We start from the raw sequence: 19,132 nt of genomic DNA on the forward strand, positions 1-19,132 counted from the left end.
TTGTTTTTTGTTCTTTTGTTTTCTTGTTTGTCTAGATTTCTTTTGTTTTTTGTTTCTTTGTTTTTGTATTTTTTGTCTTTTTGCGATGTTTTTCTTCCTTTTTCCTTTTCTTCTCTTAAATTGATATTCATAACCCTAGGACCCCTCCTGTGTTTTTTGTTTGTGTTTTACTTTTAAAAACATTTTTTTTGTTTCTTTCTTTCCCTTCAAACAGAACCACATAACTTGAATCATTTTGTTCTACCTCATAAATTGAGGGGAAAAATAATGGATGGTACCAAGACCAAACAGTTGTATGAACATTGAGTAGAACTAAAAAAAAGGACAAAGATCAGACTTAAATACCAAATCCAAAGCCAATGACAACAGAATCCATACCCAATCTACAACAAGCTAGACACAGAGGAGACCACTAATATTAGCAGCCCAGGGGGGCAAAGGAGGGGAATATGGGATGCACACTGGGAACAGGATTGGAAGGACATCACTGGTGGTGGGAATGCCCTGGGTTTAATGCCGCTATGTACCTAAAATATTTCTGTGAAAGATTTGTAATCCACTTTGATCACAATAAATATTATGAATAAAAGCAAACAAATAAAAAACATCTGAAATATAATGTGGCCACAACTTGTCTTTAATTTGCAGGAACTAAGAAATTCACAGGCTTTATTTACCACAGGAATATTTCAACACAACTAGATCCTCTTTTCTTTCACTGTCCTGTGTTCTACTCAGATGGGTAAAGGTAGAAGGCAAAAACATCTATGAGCATGTTTATTTAGATCCAAGAATTCATGGGATATGTGGCTGGCCATTAGAAATAACCAGAATTTCTTTAGTTTAAATCAATTTTTTTCCTAAAATGAATTCATAGCTTTCATAAAAAAGTCTTAAAACAAAGCAGAGTCTGGGGGCATATTGAGTGCTTGCTTTGCAGATGGGAGTTCTATCCTTGGCGTTTCAGGGTCCTATGAACACCATGAGAGAGACCTGCTCAGAGCACTGAGCCAAGAATAGCCCTAAGAACTAACACAGGAAAGTAGGCACCCCCAAACCAAGACTCATGCAGAAGCCAGAGAGATAGTATAGCGGTTGGGCGTGTCCGTTACTCCATATGGATGTCTGGATCCATCAGGAATGATACCTGAATGCTGAGGTAGGAATAAGCTCTGGTTCCACACCCAAATAAAAACTGGTGTGGCCCCAAAACAAACAAACAAACAAACAAAAAAAAGAAATCTACATTCAAATTTCTAGATAAAAAACTACCTTCTCATGGGAAAATACTTGTATCAAAAACCCCTTCTGTGGTTCATATTACAGAATCACTCACTCGAGATAAATGTATATTGGTTATTAACTTCTAAGATCAACTGTTAAGTACAATATTTTCCTAATTGCAAAACACAAAATTGCAATTTCCCTAACTGTAAAATACAAAAGTATACATACCTTTTTTCCAAATCTCGAATTTTCTCTCTTAGAGGCTCAACTATCTACAACAAAAATAATCAAAATCAGTTTGCAAATAAGAAAACAGTCTGCAATCATGTTTACCCCCTTGGATATTTCCAATGGGCATGGCAAAATGCAAAACACTAATTCTGGCTGCAATTCACTTCCATTTGAAATTTAAATACAACCACTCAAAGCACAATCTTGGAATTGTGATGGAATTCTTGTTTTTTTTTTGTTTTTTTTTTTGTTTTTTTTTTGGTTTTTGGTTTTTGGGTCACACCCGGTGATGCTCAGGGGTTACTCCTGGCTGTCTGCTCAGAAATAGCTCCTGGCAGGCACGGGGGACCATATGGGACACCGGGATTTGAACCAACCACCTTTGGTCCTGGATTGGCTACTTGCAAGGCAAACACCACTGTGCTATCTCTCCGGGCCCGTGATGGAATTCTTATCCAAAACTCTTACTGGACAAAATTTATCTTTGTGCTTATGTTTATAGGAGCAATGATTTTGTTTGCTTTTGTTTTCTTTGGGCCACACCTGGTTGTGCTCAGGGGCTACTCCCAGTTCTAGGGGATAACTCCTGGCTGTGCTCAGGGGATGAGGCAATGCTGGGAACCAAACCCAGTACATGCATTTCAAAACACCCACTGCTTTTTCAGGTATTAAAAAATTCCTTGCACGCTGCCCATAAAACAAACAAAAACATTTTTTTGCAGCTCTACATCCACATCAGTCAGATTCAGCGTATCCACTGCACACTCCAAGCACAGCCCACATCCAGGTGTGGTGACAACACAAACTCAAGAGTCAAGAGCAATCCAAGGGATTCTCCAGGCCTCCAACATTGACTCCTCATCAAAATGAGTAATTCTTCCTCCCCTCCTAGAGCCATGTTTTTACAGTCTGTATCTACTTCCATCTGTTGAAACATAAGTAATTCTTTGTAGGAAGAAGGTATCAAATCAATCAGTGGCATGAGCTTTTGAGTAAGATCCATGTGCCCTGTGGAGCCTGGAGTGAGGTTGTTCTCCATGAGCATCTGCTCAGGAGAGCAGAACTTGATGCTAGCCACTGCCTGAATGAAGGTGATCACTGTTCTCTCTGTAAGGAATTCTAGAAAGGCTTGTCTGCATATTTACATAAAGGTTTACACTCCACATGCCTTAAAGTTTGAATTTGCTTCACTACATCATATCTTTATAAAATGTGTGAATGTTGACAGAGACCTACCATATAGACTCGCATATAAGCTGACACCCACTAATTTTACACTAAAAACTGGGAAAACTTAGTGACTCGAGTATTAGCTGAGGTGGAAAATGCAGCAGCCACTGGTAAATTTCAAAAATAAAAATATATACCCAAAATAATTAAAAGAATTGAAGAATCTGTAAGTTAAATGTTTTTCACCATTTATTGCTAAAGAAAAACTGTAAACTAGCAACAATAGCTTTAAAACTTTAAATAAAGTGCAGAGAACCATAGTTTAACAGGTAATCAAGTTAAATCACAAAGGTTAAAATCCTTCAAAACTGGATTCCTCCTTCTCATCTGTAGGTCCAAACAGAGCTTCAGCTTTATATGATGTATCTGATGTGAGGGCATCAACATAGACATTGTTGTCATCATCACTGAGTTCTCAGATATCATCATCAGGGCTGTCGGTCTCATACAAAGCGTAGAATATTGTGGGTTAAATAATTCAGTGGCATCCAGTTCAGTTCAGCCGCCTACCTCTGAACTGAAGCACCGTCCCCTCCAGCAGACGGCAAAAAACAACTGGATCCTACATGCATTTGGTGTGCACCGAATCAAATAACCTGTATGACCCGAGTATATACGGTATCTACTGTTTCCTCTTAAATAAAGAACATTCTTCAGAGAGATGATTTCAACCACAAAGAAAAGCATCAGTCTGGCACATTCAACATATAAGCCCACACAGAAGTAAATTAGCACACAATACAGTAAAGAAACTAACCTCTTCAATCTTGCTTTCGATTTTTATTTCACCGTTTTCCTGGAGAGACCTGTTGAGCAGAAAACTACAAGACTGAGATCAACTGAAAGGTTCAATGACTTCAAGCTTTATTTCTAAACAAGATACATTAGCACAAATCAGAGGCTGTAGATCATTTCCACTCTCCTTTCCAAGTATCAATTACTTGTACAAATTCCCTCCAGAATATCAGAGGAAGTAAGACAACTGGAGTAAGGGAATCTTTTCAAATCCGTACTCAGTGCCACTCAGGGGCTGTTTCTAGTAAATTTAAATAATCTTATTTTTTGCATTATACCCAACATGGTATTTTACAGGAGAAGCAGGAATTGTATTCACACAGTACAGCAGAAAATGCAAGTTTGCCATGCTTTTCCAGAGAGTTAGTGAAAAAAAAAATGGAATCTTTCAAAGTAAAACAAAAGTTTCTCTAGAGGGATCCATAGTCAGTTTGTGATCAACTTTGTAAAACCTAGTCAGATGAGAAGCCTGCAGAATGCATCCTACAACAGCACCAACATTTCAAATCCAACTGAACTGCTACCAATCATCATTCAAGGCTGGTCTTAGATTTCATTGTCAAGAAATGCAAAATGAAGCATATTTTTCTTTAAGGGTAAAACTGCACTAAAGATATGTTGGTTTTTTTTTTAAAAATACAATAAAAGTGCATCCTTCTGCTTTACAGTAACATAAAGACTATACTTTGGCAATTGTTTCTTCCACCTGATTGAGAAGTACCAAGTCTGGGGCCGGCGCAGTGGCACTAGAGGTAAGGTGTCTGCCAGCGCTAGCCTAAGGCAAACCACAGTTCGATCCCCCAGTGTCCCATATGGTCCCCCAAGCCAGGAGACTTCTGAGCGCATAGCCAGGAGTAACCCCTGAGCGTCACCGGGTGTGGCCCAAAAACCAAAAAAAAAAAAAAAAAGAGAGAGAAGTATCAAGTCAGAAGCCTCCTCAGCTTTAATTCCAACTCTGGCTGCCCCAGAGTCCTGGAACAGTCAAAACAGAGGAGTGGGGTGACAGGTAGAAGTAACCCTTTACTGCTTAAAGGAAGGGAGAAGGGACCTGTGGTTTGTCATACAGGGATTTCAGCATGACTATGTCTGGGTCAGTGTCCCATCTGGGTTTACCTTGGTAAACTTTCCAGTTGGCTCCATTGTTGCTCAGATCAAGAGGACAGAAGACCCAAATGTGTCAACAAAAAAATATTTGTTTCATTAAAAACATGTTCCTGGATCTCAAAAGATAATTCAGGCAGTGTTCAGGATTTTGACTTGTATGCAGCTGTCCCAGTTCTATTCCCCAGCACTGCAGAATTCCTTGAGTACCACCACAAGTGATCCATGAGCATAGAACTGGGATAGACCCTATGTACTGCCAGCTGTGGCCCCCAAATACCCAAAATTAAAAAATATACCAAAATTAAAAAATATACATGTATATGTTTATGTATTTATACACATATACATATTCTTCAATTAATCTGCACCCTCAACATTGTACATGCAACTAAAATGTATCTACGAAAACCCAACCATAATATACAAATTATAAAAAACATTTACCTCATGTTAACGATGTTGCCCCAAACAGCTGGAAGGAAAAGAAAAAAATAAATCACTAAGTTTGCAACATTCAAGGATTCCAATCAACCCCATTTTCATTTTGAAACAGTATTATAATAAAGAGTGTCAAAATTATAGGCCACAAAAACAAACAAACAAACAAACAAACAAAAACCCAACCATGTGCATTACTTCAAAAGCATTAAATTTCACTAAAAATTAGGCGAAAAATAACTCTATATCCCTTTTGGATTCTGAACTCTGGAGAGTGGTCTGGAGTTCAACTGTGCTTGTGTTTTCACAAGCCTCGAGCCCCCAAACTCAGGGCAGAATCAAAGAAACTAAAGCCAGAAAGAGATCCCTGAGGCCAGTGCAAGCTTCTTGCTCCAAGTATCAGCAACACAAAGCTAGAGAGGTTCACTCTGGTCCTAACAGGAATTGTGTCCTTTCTCAAGCTCACTGCAGTGTGCAGAGTCCCCTACTGAGAGAATTGGCAGAAGAGGTTCAAAGGCATGGGAAAGGCTGATCTTCAGTCACAGAAGCCATCAACCTGACCACGGAGGAGCCCTAAGCTTGTGTTCACAGACCGCAGGCCAACAGGGGCTGAGCGATCTCCAATCAGATGATTAATTCATACAGAAACAGCACTTGAGGGAAAGGGGCAAGTGTTCTGGATTTGGATCTTAATGAGGCACTTCTCTAACTGCTGAACCCTCCAGGGAGCTAGGCTTCCAGATACAGGAAGCAAGGACAGACTGGACAAGAACAGACTCACAGCAGACAGATTCTTCCTCCCATTCCTAACCTGGTGTGGTTAGACTGAACCTTTGAGGTGGGGCATTTGCTCTTTGCCATCCTCTGGCACATGCACTGGGTTAATTCTCAAAAGGAAAAGATCTCGGTATCTACTCTCAGGTTCCCATTTGTGCTTGAAATTCCCACAACTCTCAAGGAGAGACAAGTGACTTTGAAAAGGCATGCCCTTTGCAAATCAGGGAGGAAAGCAAGGACAGGAAGAAAGGCTGGAACATAGCTCAGTGGGAGAATCTGGGCACGCATGTGTGAGGTCCAAAAAAAGAAGGAAAGAAAAGGGGTTAAAAAGAGAAAGAAAATCAGGAGTAATAACTGGGTGTGGCGAGAAAAGAGGTTATAGAGATAATACAGTGGTTAAGTATGCATGTTTTGCATGCAGCTGAACAGGGTTTGATCCTGGGTTTGCACGACTTGAGCATCACTGAGTACAACCCTGAGATTGCTAACACTGCAGGGTGAGAGGGGCTTTGCTATAAACCCTCTGGTTCTCACTTTTTGGCTAAGTCACATGGACCGGGCCCCTGGGATCACCCTGAACAGTGCTCGGGACTCACCACCCACCCCCAAAGTGGCAAGTAAGAAAAATAATAAAAGAAACTCAAATGAAATTAGACCAGATTTACATTACAGACAAAGAGCAAACACATACCCACAAAACGTTTTGCCCTTGAACCCCACATTATTTTAGGGAACGGCTGTCAGGAACTAAGTAGATATGCACAAACGTGTCTTCATAAATCACAGCCTGTTAACAGACCGAACAAGGGAGGGTTGTTGGGGGGGGGGGCAGGGTCTAAACCTGCATGAAGGAGCTCGGGGTGTCTCACTCAGACCTTTGTTTCAGAGCCATTTTTGACCCTTTCACCATCACCTGCAGCAATTGGAAGTGCAGAAACCTGGATCCCACCTCGTCAGGAGAAAGAACACGCCCTCACTTTGACTCAGCAATTGGCCCTGAGATCAGGATCAGGAGCCCCGAATGTGCCAGAGAAAACGATGCCCACAGTATCCTCATCTATCACTGTGGCTCGGGCCACTCCAACTGGCTCTGCAAAGCCACACTTCCATCCTCTGCAAGCCCCTTCTTCTCCCATCAGACCCCCAGATTTCCATCTTTTCCCATGCATAGGACACTCTCACCATAGCCCTCAGCATCTAGTCTCACTGCACAGCCACACCCTTGGCCTCCAGACAGCCTCCTAAGTGCCCTTCTCTGCCACAGTACCCGCAGCACATTTCTACATGGATAATTTACAGGTAGGGCTTCCCAGGAAGCCAAAGAGTCTCTCATTTACGATTGCAAATGCCAAGCACAAGCAGATTCTGCTGTGGAAATGCTTATATGAAGGCCAGGGCAGTTTCTCTGTCTTACAATTGGCCCCTGACTGGAGCTTTATATCTTCACAAGTGGTTTGTCCAATTCATATGTAAAATGTTTTTTTGTTTTATTTTGGGGGATCACAACCTTTCAGCCTCCTTTAAGCCTCCCACTGTGCTACCTTCTTGGCAAGCGAGAAGCACTCAGATGGATTCAGAGCTAAGCCAGCTGGAGCAGGAGCCAGAGATGCCCACAAACCCAGGAGCCTTGCTGCTGAGGGTCTGTGCAAACTAACCTGGAATGTGTCAAACAAGAGTTGAAAGGTAACACTGCTTCTATTGATGCTGCTTTTAGAATTTAAGCTTGTTCCAGTTTACTAGCCCCACCTTAAAGTGTCTCAAAGGGAGGGTCAGGAATAACTAAGAAAGGTTCTTACTCTATAAATACTGAAATAAAAGCAAAGAAAATTAAATCTGACCATGCTCTAAGAACTCAATATCAAGAAAAATTGAACAAAAGATGATCATTCACCATAACAGAACTAAATGCAAATTCCCTTCCTTTCAAAGTATTTTAAAAATCTTTCCAATTTTTAATATAATTTTGTTCCTTTGTGCCACATCTAACTGTGCTCAGAACTTGCTCCTGGCTGTGCTCAAGGAGCACACCTAAAAGGACTAGAGATTAAACTGGGTCGTCCACGTGAAAGACAAGTACTTATTCACTATGTTAACTCTCTGGACCCTAATATAAAAAATGTAAGTTATTCTGCATGCAAATACATACACATCTATTTCACAAATTTCATGATGCATCTAGATTTAATGCAGGCCAAGGACACCCAGCTCAAGACAATCGATCCCAAAGAAACCTCCACTGAGAGCACAAATTGAGTTATAGTTAAGGAGAGGAATAAAAAAAAAGCATGTGCTTTTCCAAAAGAGGAAAAATTAAAATGCTACTGGAGACATTCAGTATCTATATGTCTAAGTGGCTTTTTAAAATACTGATGAATATTTAATCAGATACCAATGGCGCTAACTCCTTTTTGTGTTTCTCAACACAAAAAAAACCTGGGTGTCCAGAGCTTCTTGAATGAATTTCAGGGAGACTAAGGGAGTACTGATCCTTCAATGTTCACACCAAGTAAGCTGCCTATTTTTCAAAAACCCTCCAAAGAGCCTGAGAACTCAAAGAACCGAACCATTGGATCAGAGCTGAAAAAATAATCTTTGTGTTTTTATAAGGTGGCCTGAGTCTCCAAAGCCAAGCTGCAAGGAGATTGAAACTCGCACATGCAAGGCATGCTTTATTCTACAAGAAGGTGAGTGAAGGAAACTTCCATCTGACTCTCCAGCTGACACTACCTCTGCAGCGTGCCATGTAGGGCCTGCCCAGGGACAGCCTAGTAACAACAGCCAGGGGGCGACAACTTAACTCTGCTACTGGTGCTGGCCAAGGCAACCAGTGTCCACTCTGCCATACTTTCCCAACCTTTCCCCAAACCCTCCTCTCTGGCCCATCCACCAGGGATCAGCCAAAAATGTGCCATCACATGCAGAGAGGCAAGAGTCTGCACCCAACTTTACCCTCCTAGGAAGCAAGCTGAGCCAAAAAGAGGAAGGAAGCCCTCCAAAGGAAGAAGCTAGAGACAGAAGAAGCAGCTGGAAGTAGAAGCCCAGGTGCAGCAGCAACTCCGCAGCACTCCCAAAGGAAAGAAGGAGCACTCCAGCTGCGAGCTGACAGACAAACTGAAGCAGTGAAGATAACAGGCCTATTTCTAAAGGTAGGAATCTAGGACAGTCTGTAGACTGAGAGGAATGTGTCTAGGATGAGAGTGAGGTACACCTGAGTCAGTGAATACAACAGCCTCAGGACACCCAGAGGTATGTGGGGTGGAGTCAAAGAATTTGAGTGCAGAAGCAGCACTCCATTGTCAGGATCCTAAGCAGCAGCTCCAACATCCTGCCTCGAGCTAGGTCAAGAATACATGGACATGCTGAAGGATTCCAAAGAGAAATCCAATGTAAGCTCTGGGCACCCTGAGCTCGCAACTATATCCAGAGCAAGGTCCAGCAACACTGGGATGCTCGTTTCACTACAACTATATTTTATCTGTCTGGAAAGACTGTTTATTAGGCTCCCTCAGCCTGTGCTCTGGCTCCACTGAACATAAAGTTGAGTGGTGCTTATGTTTTCATACACAAGACAGCCCTCCTAGGAGGTGCTTGAAAAGGCCTCAGCCAGGAGGGAAGCTCGTGTCCCAGGGTATCTTGAGTCTTCCCCTATAGGGATTACTGGGGTGAGGAGCCTTGAGTGTGAGCAGGTTCACAAAGGCCAACCTGGCACAGGTTTGGTTTGGGGGGACACTAGCATGCAGAGTGCTGAGCGGCTTCGGGGAGGATGGGCCAACCCAAAGCTAGACAGAAACCTGCAGAGATCTCCATTGCCCAGCCAGGTGAAGAATGTCCACCAACACCCTGGGGGTGGGGTACCTTGTCATTAAGAAATTGCCAGAACTCAGTGCTCCAGCCAGCTCTGAGCCATCCAAACATGAATCCCATCAGTACTGAGGCAGAACAATAGAGCTGGTTTCCATTCCTAATCTCTGGGCACAAGAAAATGGTCACTTCTTTACATTCAGGTCTTGAACAAGCTCGTGAATATGCCAACATCAAAGCTCTGACAGGTCAGACTCCCCAGACACCCAAAATCTGTACAACTAGAATGTGTCTTTGCTTTTTAAATCCAGGGTAAAGAATATATATTGAAGGAATGATCTGAGAGCTAGGACAGGGGTTAAGAAGTGTACCTGCCTTGCATGTGGCAATTCAGGTTCGCTGCCCAGCATCACACAAGGTCCCATGAGGGTGGCCAGAAATGATCCCTGAACACAAAGCTGAGAGTAAGTCCTGAGTTCTACTGGGTAAGGCCCAACCTCCCTGCTGCCCACACAATCACCCCAGAAGGATAAGGTGTCCAGACTGCTACAAAGGTTCAAAGGAGAAGTTAAATTTATCTTGTTGGGTACATTCCATGGTTTGTTGAGATGTAAAATGAAAAAATGTAAAGCCCCCCCCCACTCAGAATGCTCCCCTTCATGACAGAGTAAAAGCCACTCACTTGAGACACTCCCCGTCACAACAAGCCCCAATCTAGGTGCCCTCTCCTTCTTCACCTCTTTCTACTAGCCCAGGCCTCCAGATGGTGGCATCTCTCAAGCCACCTTGATGAAAGAGTCAATGTTGCAGGACTTGGTCTTCATCTACTCTTTTAATTTTGTTACATGGTGCTGAAAGATTGTTTTAATATGATGCACTGTGGATTCAAATCACAACCCTTGCATGCAGTGGGAGAGTAAGGGGCACAAACAGGTTGCTAAGCAGGGAACTAAGAGGCAGGCCCTTTTAATGACTCATTTTGGGAACTGGCCAGGGAGAATGGGCTGTAAATCACAAGTTACTCTTCAGGCAGAACAGTAGGACCCAGAGCAACCTGTTACCTAGGCAGGAAGGGAACGGGGCCACCGAAACAGTTGATAGAAACTAGCTAAAACAAATAATTGACTAAACACAGAGATTCCTAGCAACTGAGGCTCACTGCTAGTCCCCTCTCTTTCCCTTCCAGCTGGGTGAATTGTGGCAAAGCAACCAAGGGAGAAACTCCATTCTTTTGTCCCACAAGTATGATCTGCAGCTAGGAATCTTCCTATATACACTACCTTCCAGCTCGGAACCAGTTTCAGGTCACAGCCTAGCTGGAGTCTTCCCGATGTTAAATCATTAAATCTCCTTGCTTTCTAGGCCAAGATAGTCTCAGTGTGTTTGATTAAGCAAACTTGGTTACAACAAACTCTCCCTTCCCTCAAAAACAAGGATCTTAAAGAGATTCTTTATCAAGATTCCCATGGTCTCCAAATGATGTCATAGATAGCCCTTCAAGTATCAGACTTCTGAGCACATGATCTGTGTAGTATATCTAGGGGTCACTCTTTTTTGGGGGGGAGGGGGTCACTCTTGTAGCACCAAACTGGAAACCTCAAAAGGGTAAGACTGAAACATGAATAGGCTGCAAGGTGAGAGGAACCAAAAGTGAAGGGCTCTGCCCACCTGTTATCTGGCAGCGTTCAGCTGCCTTCAGAGACATGGGCGAGAATTAGGGGTTGTGCAAGGGGATTGAAGGGATACAAAGTGTTCAAAGAGGAGTTGAAAGCAGAGGGCAGCTTGAAGGAGGTGATCTGAGACAGGAAGCATGGGGGGAGGGGCAAGGCTGCAGGTGCTAAGAAGCATGGGGTACAGGAGGGCCAGAGCAGGAGGGGGGGGAAGGTGCACAGGCGCCCTGGGAAGGAACTGCAGGGCAGTGGGGTGGAATCCAGAAGACTCAGACACAAAATCCGAAGACTCAGAACCAGACCTATATTCAACAGAACCAGACCTGCATTCAACACTACTCTTGGGCTCCAAGAGGAACTGGGCCCGGGGCACCGTGTCAACAGTACTGAGAAAGCCAGAGCCTGTATGTGTTGCCCCATGTGAAGGAAGGGAAGGGGGCTACCAGGGTAGGGTGAGAGGAGAACCAGGGGCAAATGCACATCCACCAACAAGACAGGGTCACTCGGGGCAGGCGAGGCTAGGGTACAGAGATGGGGTGACTCATACTACTGCCTCAGGGGCATCATTCTTCATGAAAAATCTATAGCTTTGGGGCTCCTTCAGATGCCCCTATCTAGTCCTGTAGCCAGACTCAAGCCAATCAGGTCCACCAATGGGACAGCACTTTACGCAAGAGAGACAGGCCTGCCTCATATCACACTGTGCCGGCATCAGACCTGGGAATGGTGCCAGATGGGGGCGGGCGCTTTTACAGAGCCAAGGACTTGGCATGGAAATTTAGCCTTCTAAATAATTGAGGTGCCCAGGAGTGAGGGGACCTGGGAGCCAGCATTAAACCCAACACAGGAATAAACTTCAAGACAGAAATAGGATCCTGACTTGGTCTCCCTATCCTGCTAAGAACATCCATGAGGTCCTCCTGTCGCTCTCAGTGAGTGACCATCCCACAAGGCTATCGCTGGGCCCTCAACAATGTGATAATTGCACTGGATCCCAACTGGATCCTATACCTTGCATCTCTTCTGACAGAGCACAGCTGTCATTTCACACAGTTCCTTCTTTAAAAATAAATCAATGAAAGCCACACACCCCCACACTCTAGGTGTCAACTGAACTCTAACTCTGAACCAGCACGTTTGTTTAGCATCTCTAGGAATATTATAAACATACTCAGAAACACTCAAAATAAAACCCCAACCTCCCCCACCCAACCAAAACTGTCTTCATCTTCTAGAATATTTGGACGACTTCTACAAATGACAGCCACCAAGTCATTCCAAAATTTTCTGCTTCATTCTAAGTATTATTTCATTTGGAGCAACTTGTAAAAGACTTAGACGAAAAGAAAGTGAATAAATTAAAGTGGTGGATTAACTTGAAGAGTGTGCCTTGCCCTTCTGATGGAAGGAATAAGAGGGAGTTTGGCCCCCATCCCACCTCTCCCCCCTCAGTTCCTGGGCCCACCATCCTAGCTCAGCCCCAGTGCTTCCTCTGTGTCCATGAGACAGTACAGTCAATTATTGGATGAGCTGAACTGGAGCAAGAGAAACTACCCTTCAAAAAGTGGCTTAAGTCCCCCAAGTGGTAAAGTATAAATCAAAGGGGAAAAGTCTTGAATGAGGCACCTACGTGGGCTCCACACATGGGGAATGTGAGAACTGCCCTCCTATCTGCTAAGTGGCTCAGGAAAGTTCCTCACACACACACACACACACACACACATACACACACACACACACACACACACAGGAAAGTTCCTCACACACACACACACACACACACACACACACACACACACACACACACACACACACACACACACACACACGGCAGCAGAGCTGCAGAAGTATTGGCTCCTGCTCTGAGGCTCATTTAGAGCACATCCAAAGCTATCTCCACCTCCGCAGGCAGCAGGAATTCTCCAGCATGCACTGTTGACCCTGCTGAGTGGATCAAGCCTAGACCAGACACCAGTCTGCCTTTATGGGTGCAAAAGACTCCTCCTGCCTCCCCGGTCCATGAGTCAGGTCAATCTACCTTCCTTCGTCCAAACCTCTGTGTCCAAATCCTATCCAGCTCCAGAAATGGATACCCAAGCCCAAGGCCACCCACAGGGCCTCTGAAAGTCTCCCCTCTCTCCTTGATGAGTTTCTCAGAAATAAGAACTGTTTTCGAGAAAAAATATCTCCAAGGTCCTAAGATCTGTCTCTGTCCTCAGAATACTGACACCAGGGGGTTTGTTTCTATTCATACCAAGCAATCACTTGTCAGGGCACATCAGGCATCCTACAACAAGATCCAGCATTAGGCTGAAGCTAAGGAGGCTTCCCACCCTTACTGGAGATGTATGTTGGGGTTCCTACAACCCACTCCTGGGGTGGATGAATGACTAGAATAGTTGAAAGAAATGCAAATAAAATTGAGAAAAATTAGAGGAAAGCCAATCCTGGAAGATAGACATTTCTCAGGATACCACTGTGGGAATGTCCCAACTGCACACAGGGGCTCCAAGTTCACATGTCTCGAGCCAGTGCACAACTCCCTTCCTAGCTCCCCAAACACTGCCTCTCCCTGGAAGGGTCATTCTAACTCCAGCTCCAAGGTCCTGACATAAACTCATGACATAAACAAAGTAAGGCCCTTGGGGCTGGTGCTCATGTCTGGCAAGCACAAGGCTCCAGGTTTAGTTCCTGGTACCGAACTGTCCCTGAGTAGCTCTGGGTGTGACCCTGGTAGCCATCAGACCCACATAGCTAGTACTAATGTTACCATGGCAGGCACCCAAGCCAATAAATAAAAACAAAAAGGGCCCTTACAAATCACAAACACCTTCACTCACAACACAGGAATGAGAGACCAAGGCCATGGAGACTACTCCAGACTTGAGTAAAAGTAACAGTGACTGCACAAAGTAGAGTTCACATACAAAACCCATAATAAGCTCTTCTGAGAGGAAGGAAAAAGAACTAAATCCTGGCAGAAAAATAGGCAAAAGCAGAACAATGGATAGCAGCAGAATAAAAAATCTGTTTTTTTGTTTTCTGGGTTTTTGGTGGCCACACGTAGCAATGCTCAGATGATACTCCTTGTTGTACCATCAGGAATTATAACCCATGTGGGGAGCCGGGGCTCGAACCCAGGTGGGCAGTGTGCAAAATAAGCACCTTACCTGCTGTACTATCTCTGGCCAGTCCTAAAGCATCTGAAGAGAAATTTTACAATCACTCAAGACCAGTGGGATAAAACTCACACAAAGAGAAAAAGAACCCCTCCCCCATGGGGGGCTCAGGTAGTGGTTAGAAGGGAAATGGAATAAGTGAATGCTGCTTGCTTTTGCTTTTTACCAACTCCTATAATAGAAATCAGCCTGATGCCTTCCAGGGAACTTCCCAGGAGGTAATCACTTGCAAAGATGGGCTGAGAGCTCCAAGCAACAGTCAGCTGGCCTGAAAGCACTCCAAGATAGAAAAGCAAGAGCAGGCTGTGGCTGACTCTGGGAAGAATAATAAAAGCTTGGGACTGGAGTGATGGTACAGTGGGAAGGGGCCTGAAGCATACCAGGTGTGATCCCTAAAGTGCATAGCCAAGAGTAAAGCCTAAGCATCATCAGGTGAGGCCCCAAAACCAAACAAAAAATGAAGACTGCATCATGTGTGCACACAGATGCCCCTCACTGCTGAGCCTGACAGGCACTGGGTGCAGACAGACCCTAAACATCCCAACCCTGTGGACGTTCTGAGCTGTTTCCTCGCTGAGCCTCTCAGAGCCACACTAGGGTCCTGTCTCCCACTATCTCAAGCATCTACATTGCTGTTTTGAGTTATATCTATGGGTCAGGATGCTACTATTGGGTTTCATGGCTTGTTCCTGGATAAGAAACTTCACCAAGAGAAATCAAAAGTATTGGAACTGGGGCTTGTTCACAAATCAGTGAAACTAGGCCACATATAAGGACCGTACAATGTTCAAGTGAAAGCAGGAATCCAACAGATGCTATGCATGTCACGGTTTTCTCAGTATGAGAACTGCAGCCATTCCCAACTGTCAATGAGGAGTCCCATCCTATCTGTGAGCTACCACCAACACCCAGCAAGAACTCAAACTTCCTCAGGCTCTGATAATTATCAACATTTTTTGGCAGAATCGTTTATGGTTTGGCAGGGGTCACTCCCAGCATTCATTGGCTAATTGGGTCCAATAGTGTGGTGGAAGCTCTGTCAGGTGGTGCTGGGGGCCATGAGAGCGCCCCAAGCCATGCTGGGGCGGGTGTGGGGGAGCAGTGCCAGAGAATGAGCTTTGCTCACCACATATGGGCATCAGTCCCAATAACTAAGTTGACCTCCAGTCCTGTTTACTGAACAGATAAGACTAAAATGTAATTTTTAATGTTATATTGGCTAAAATGTAAGGTAACTTTTTTTGCATGAGAAGCCAAAAGCAGTTCATGTGACTGCTTTGTTATAAACACAAATACTATTTTGTATTTGCTTTACTAGTCTGGAAAAGAAAGCTACAATATCTCCACCCACAGATAATCACCTTTATTTTAAAAAAAAAGGATAATAAAATGAATTACTAATTTGGGAATAAAGTAGGAATACTAGAGAATACCTCAAGAGGTACTTCACATAGCTTCATTTTTGAGCCATGGAAATACTTGGAAAATACATGAAAATACATGGAAAAACAAAGATGAGAAAAGCCTTGAACCTAAGAATATCAGGCTTTAAAAAAAATACTAATTTGAGGGGCTGGAACAGTGGTGCTGCGAAGGGAGGGCATTTGCCTGGCACGCGGCTGACCTATGCAGTTCAATCGCCCAGCGTCCCATATGGTCCCCCAAGCCAAGATCAATTTCTGGGTGCAAGGAGTAACCCCTGAGCATCACCGGGTGTAGCCCAAGCCCCCCAAATATATTATTTTGAAAAACTTTTGAACATAATGGCCTCAACTGCCCATCTTTAGTGCAAAAAAAACTATTAGAATAAAAATAACGCCCCCCAAATCATAAAATTTAGTTTGTCAGTAATATGTTGATGCAATTCTAAAATTATTTTTGCTCATAAAACAGGATAGAACAAATTAACGAATGATGAAAAATTCCAGTGGCGGAAAGGAAGCAATGTGCAGTGGAAGAAACCTGTTAAGTTTTAAACTGCTACCACCATGAACTCATGGCTGAACATATGACATATATTAATATGATCGCTCTCTTCTGTCTTCTCATTTCTCTCCCCACCCCTCACTTGGGAACAGGAAAGGGAAGGTGAGTATGACTGTGAGACACCCCCCCCCCCCGAAAAATAGGTCCACATTCTAATTCTAGAACATGTAAAAATCATAGCTTTACTGTTGTAAGGAGTCTCTGCACAGAGGTAAGTATATTGAGACCAAAAGATCACACTCAATTGGTCAGCTGCGCCCTAAATCTGGAGACATATCTGTGTGTCAAGGAAAGGGAGGGAGCTAAGGAAGAGGCAGCACTCAGAGATCGGGAGAGAGGAAAGGGGGTGGGGGGGGTCCTTCTGAGCAGGACTCCACCTACACCTAGACTTTTGAGGGTGCTCCTAGAGCCTAGATGAGCAATTTATTTTGTCTGAAATTTTTGGGTAGCACTTAGAGATGGGGAGAGTGGAAAGGGGGTAGGGGGGACCTTCTGAGCAGCTGGTAGCAGCTGGTTATAGCCACAGGAAACAAATATATAAAATAATAGGAGAAAATTGCAGGGAAGGTTCTCTTCTTTTTGAAATAGAGTGTCAATTACTTACAAAAATCAGAATATTGACACTTAAAATTCCCAATGTAAAAAGTGACTTAGGGCAGGCAGAATTGTCAATGGGCGATGAATGTAGCAATTAGAGAACAACATCCTCATTTTCCTAGATTTAACCTCCTAGTGTGGACTAGAAAAAAGCACCTTTAAAATCAAGTAATACAGTGATTATACCCTGCAGGCATCATCAACCTTGCTACCAGCCAGAGTGAAACAACCCTGACACAGCATAATCAGAGCACTTTTAAAATGATGTTAAAAGCATTTTCATCAAAAGAAATCAGAAAAATACAAAAGGTGCAAATAAGACAATTGGCCTTTACTTTTTTAATAAGTGTAGAAGACATGATTAAAATATCATGAGATGCCCCCCCAACCAAAAAAAAATGAGATCTAACAAATAATTATAAGTTTTACATATTTGTAAATTAAATCTTGACAGGATTCTAACTTTAACAATACACATGCACCACCACAACCACCACCAGTAGAGAATTGATTTGCCTGTGCAAGCCCCAGGACTCAACCCCCAGCATTACCCCCTCAAAAAAAAAAAATCAATAAAATACAAAATTGAAGTGATGGGTCAAAGAGTAAAGCACAAGTTTTACATGGCAGAGCTCCAGCACTATGGAATCTCCTGAGCACTGCCAGTGTGGCCCTCAACTCCTTAACCCCCGCAAAACACACACAAACAGAAAAGACTCTGAAGCCATTTATGATACAATTGTGGAAATTTGTTTTAAGTGCACAGTAAATGGCTAAGATTTATGTTCATCTTTAGAGTACAAAAATATGAGATTATCTTAAGATATACACACTAAATTAAATAAATAAAAAATAAAGGTGAAATATCTTGTCTGGAACTTTCTAGTATGTCCAGATAAAAATTACAGGCAAAAAAGGGAAAAGAACAAGGGAAGGGAGCAGTGAATCTTGGCAGTGGATCGATTGTTTGACTGTTCAATGGATTAATCTTTGAAAAGGAAGAACAAGAAACAGGTACAGGGATTCTCAAAACATGGAGAAATCAAAACAAGTTCCCACAGAAGGAACATTCTTCACCTCTCTCTGCGAGATCTGAGGATCCTGGGAAACTACATCAACCAAGCCTCACTGGGCCAGACAACCAGACAAAGCTGGAACATCCTCCATTCCATGCCCTCTGTCCCCTGTGCAACCTCCCTAGAGGCTTAGCTCTCAATGCTCCTCCAAGCTGCTACCAGCTTACTCTGCAAGAGTCTGTGGTCGATGGCCAGCGAGAGGGAGGCTGACTGATGAAGGGTCAAAGCAAATCCAGTTCAGCAAGGACTTGCATCCATTTTCACGATGGCAAAGCTAGCACATGTACAGCATGCTTTTAAAGGACACTCTGAGCTTCTGTAGTGTCTTAACTTTTCACTGGAAGAGCAGAGACAGATCAGAAAGAGCCACAAATGGCTTCTTATGAAACCACAATGTCCTTCTCATGTAACTCATGATACACATGAGCAGTATAAGGAATCACAACTAAGTGGCAGAGAGCAAAAGGTAAAGAGAGCTAAGGGCTCCTGAAGGTCTCTCAACCCTCAAGTAACAGATCACTTTTCCTTTCATGCTTCTAAAGTACAAACTCAGGCAGACAGAAAAGGGACAGGACATGTTACTGGAAAGTAAGAGAAAACTGAAGGAGTAACGCATGATGACTGGGTCATACGCCGGAAGAAGGGCCAAGACAGGACATGTTACTGGAAAGTAAGAGAAAACTGAAGGAGAAACACATGATGACTGGGTCATATGCTGGAAGAAGGGCCAAGAGTGGCCTGGCATGGAGCAATGCCGAGCAAAGTCTGTACTAGGACAACAGTCTCCTCTGTCCCAAGAACAGTACCACTGCCAGTTCCCCACTTGGGCAGATGGTGGGCGTGTCTCTGAAGAGGGGAACAGAGAGAGGCCCAGACTATGGACTCTCTATCCAGCAAGGATGGTGCAGGCACTGCTCAGAACCACAGCCCTAGGCCCACTTTCTCCAAAGTATAGGTAGTGCTTCCACGTGGGCAGAGCCTGGGTCAAATGGAGGACCAGGAGAGTGAGGGGCCCAGAGAC

At 43.7% G+C, this 19,132-nt stretch overlaps 1 protein-coding gene across 2 annotated transcripts in view; it reads right to left on the bottom strand.

Moving 5' to 3' along the window:
• Positions 1-19,132, bottom strand: part of UXS1 (UDP-glucuronate decarboxylase 1) — a 95,146-nt gene that overhangs the window by 69,800 nt on the left and 6,214 nt on the right. The window contains exons 2-4 of one of the 2 annotated variants that reach the window (XM_049784412.1): positions 5,032-5,059; positions 3,446-3,494; positions 1,456-1,499 (exon numbers count right to left, since the gene is read on the bottom strand). In XM_049784412.1, the coding sequence (XP_049640369.1) occupies positions 1,456-1,499; positions 3,446-3,494; positions 5,032-5,059 (121 nt within the window). Of the gene's footprint in view, positions 1-1,455; positions 1,500-3,445; positions 3,510-5,031; positions 5,060-19,132 lie in introns of both variants that reach the window. The other variant, XM_049784411.1, reaches the window with a different exon arrangement.

Source organism: Suncus etruscus, chromosome 12, assembly GCF_024139225.1.
Source record: "Suncus etruscus isolate mSunEtr1 chromosome 12, mSunEtr1.pri.cur, whole genome shotgun sequence".
NCBI classification, from domain to species: domain Eukaryota; kingdom Metazoa; phylum Chordata; class Mammalia; order Eulipotyphla; family Soricidae; genus Suncus; species Suncus etruscus.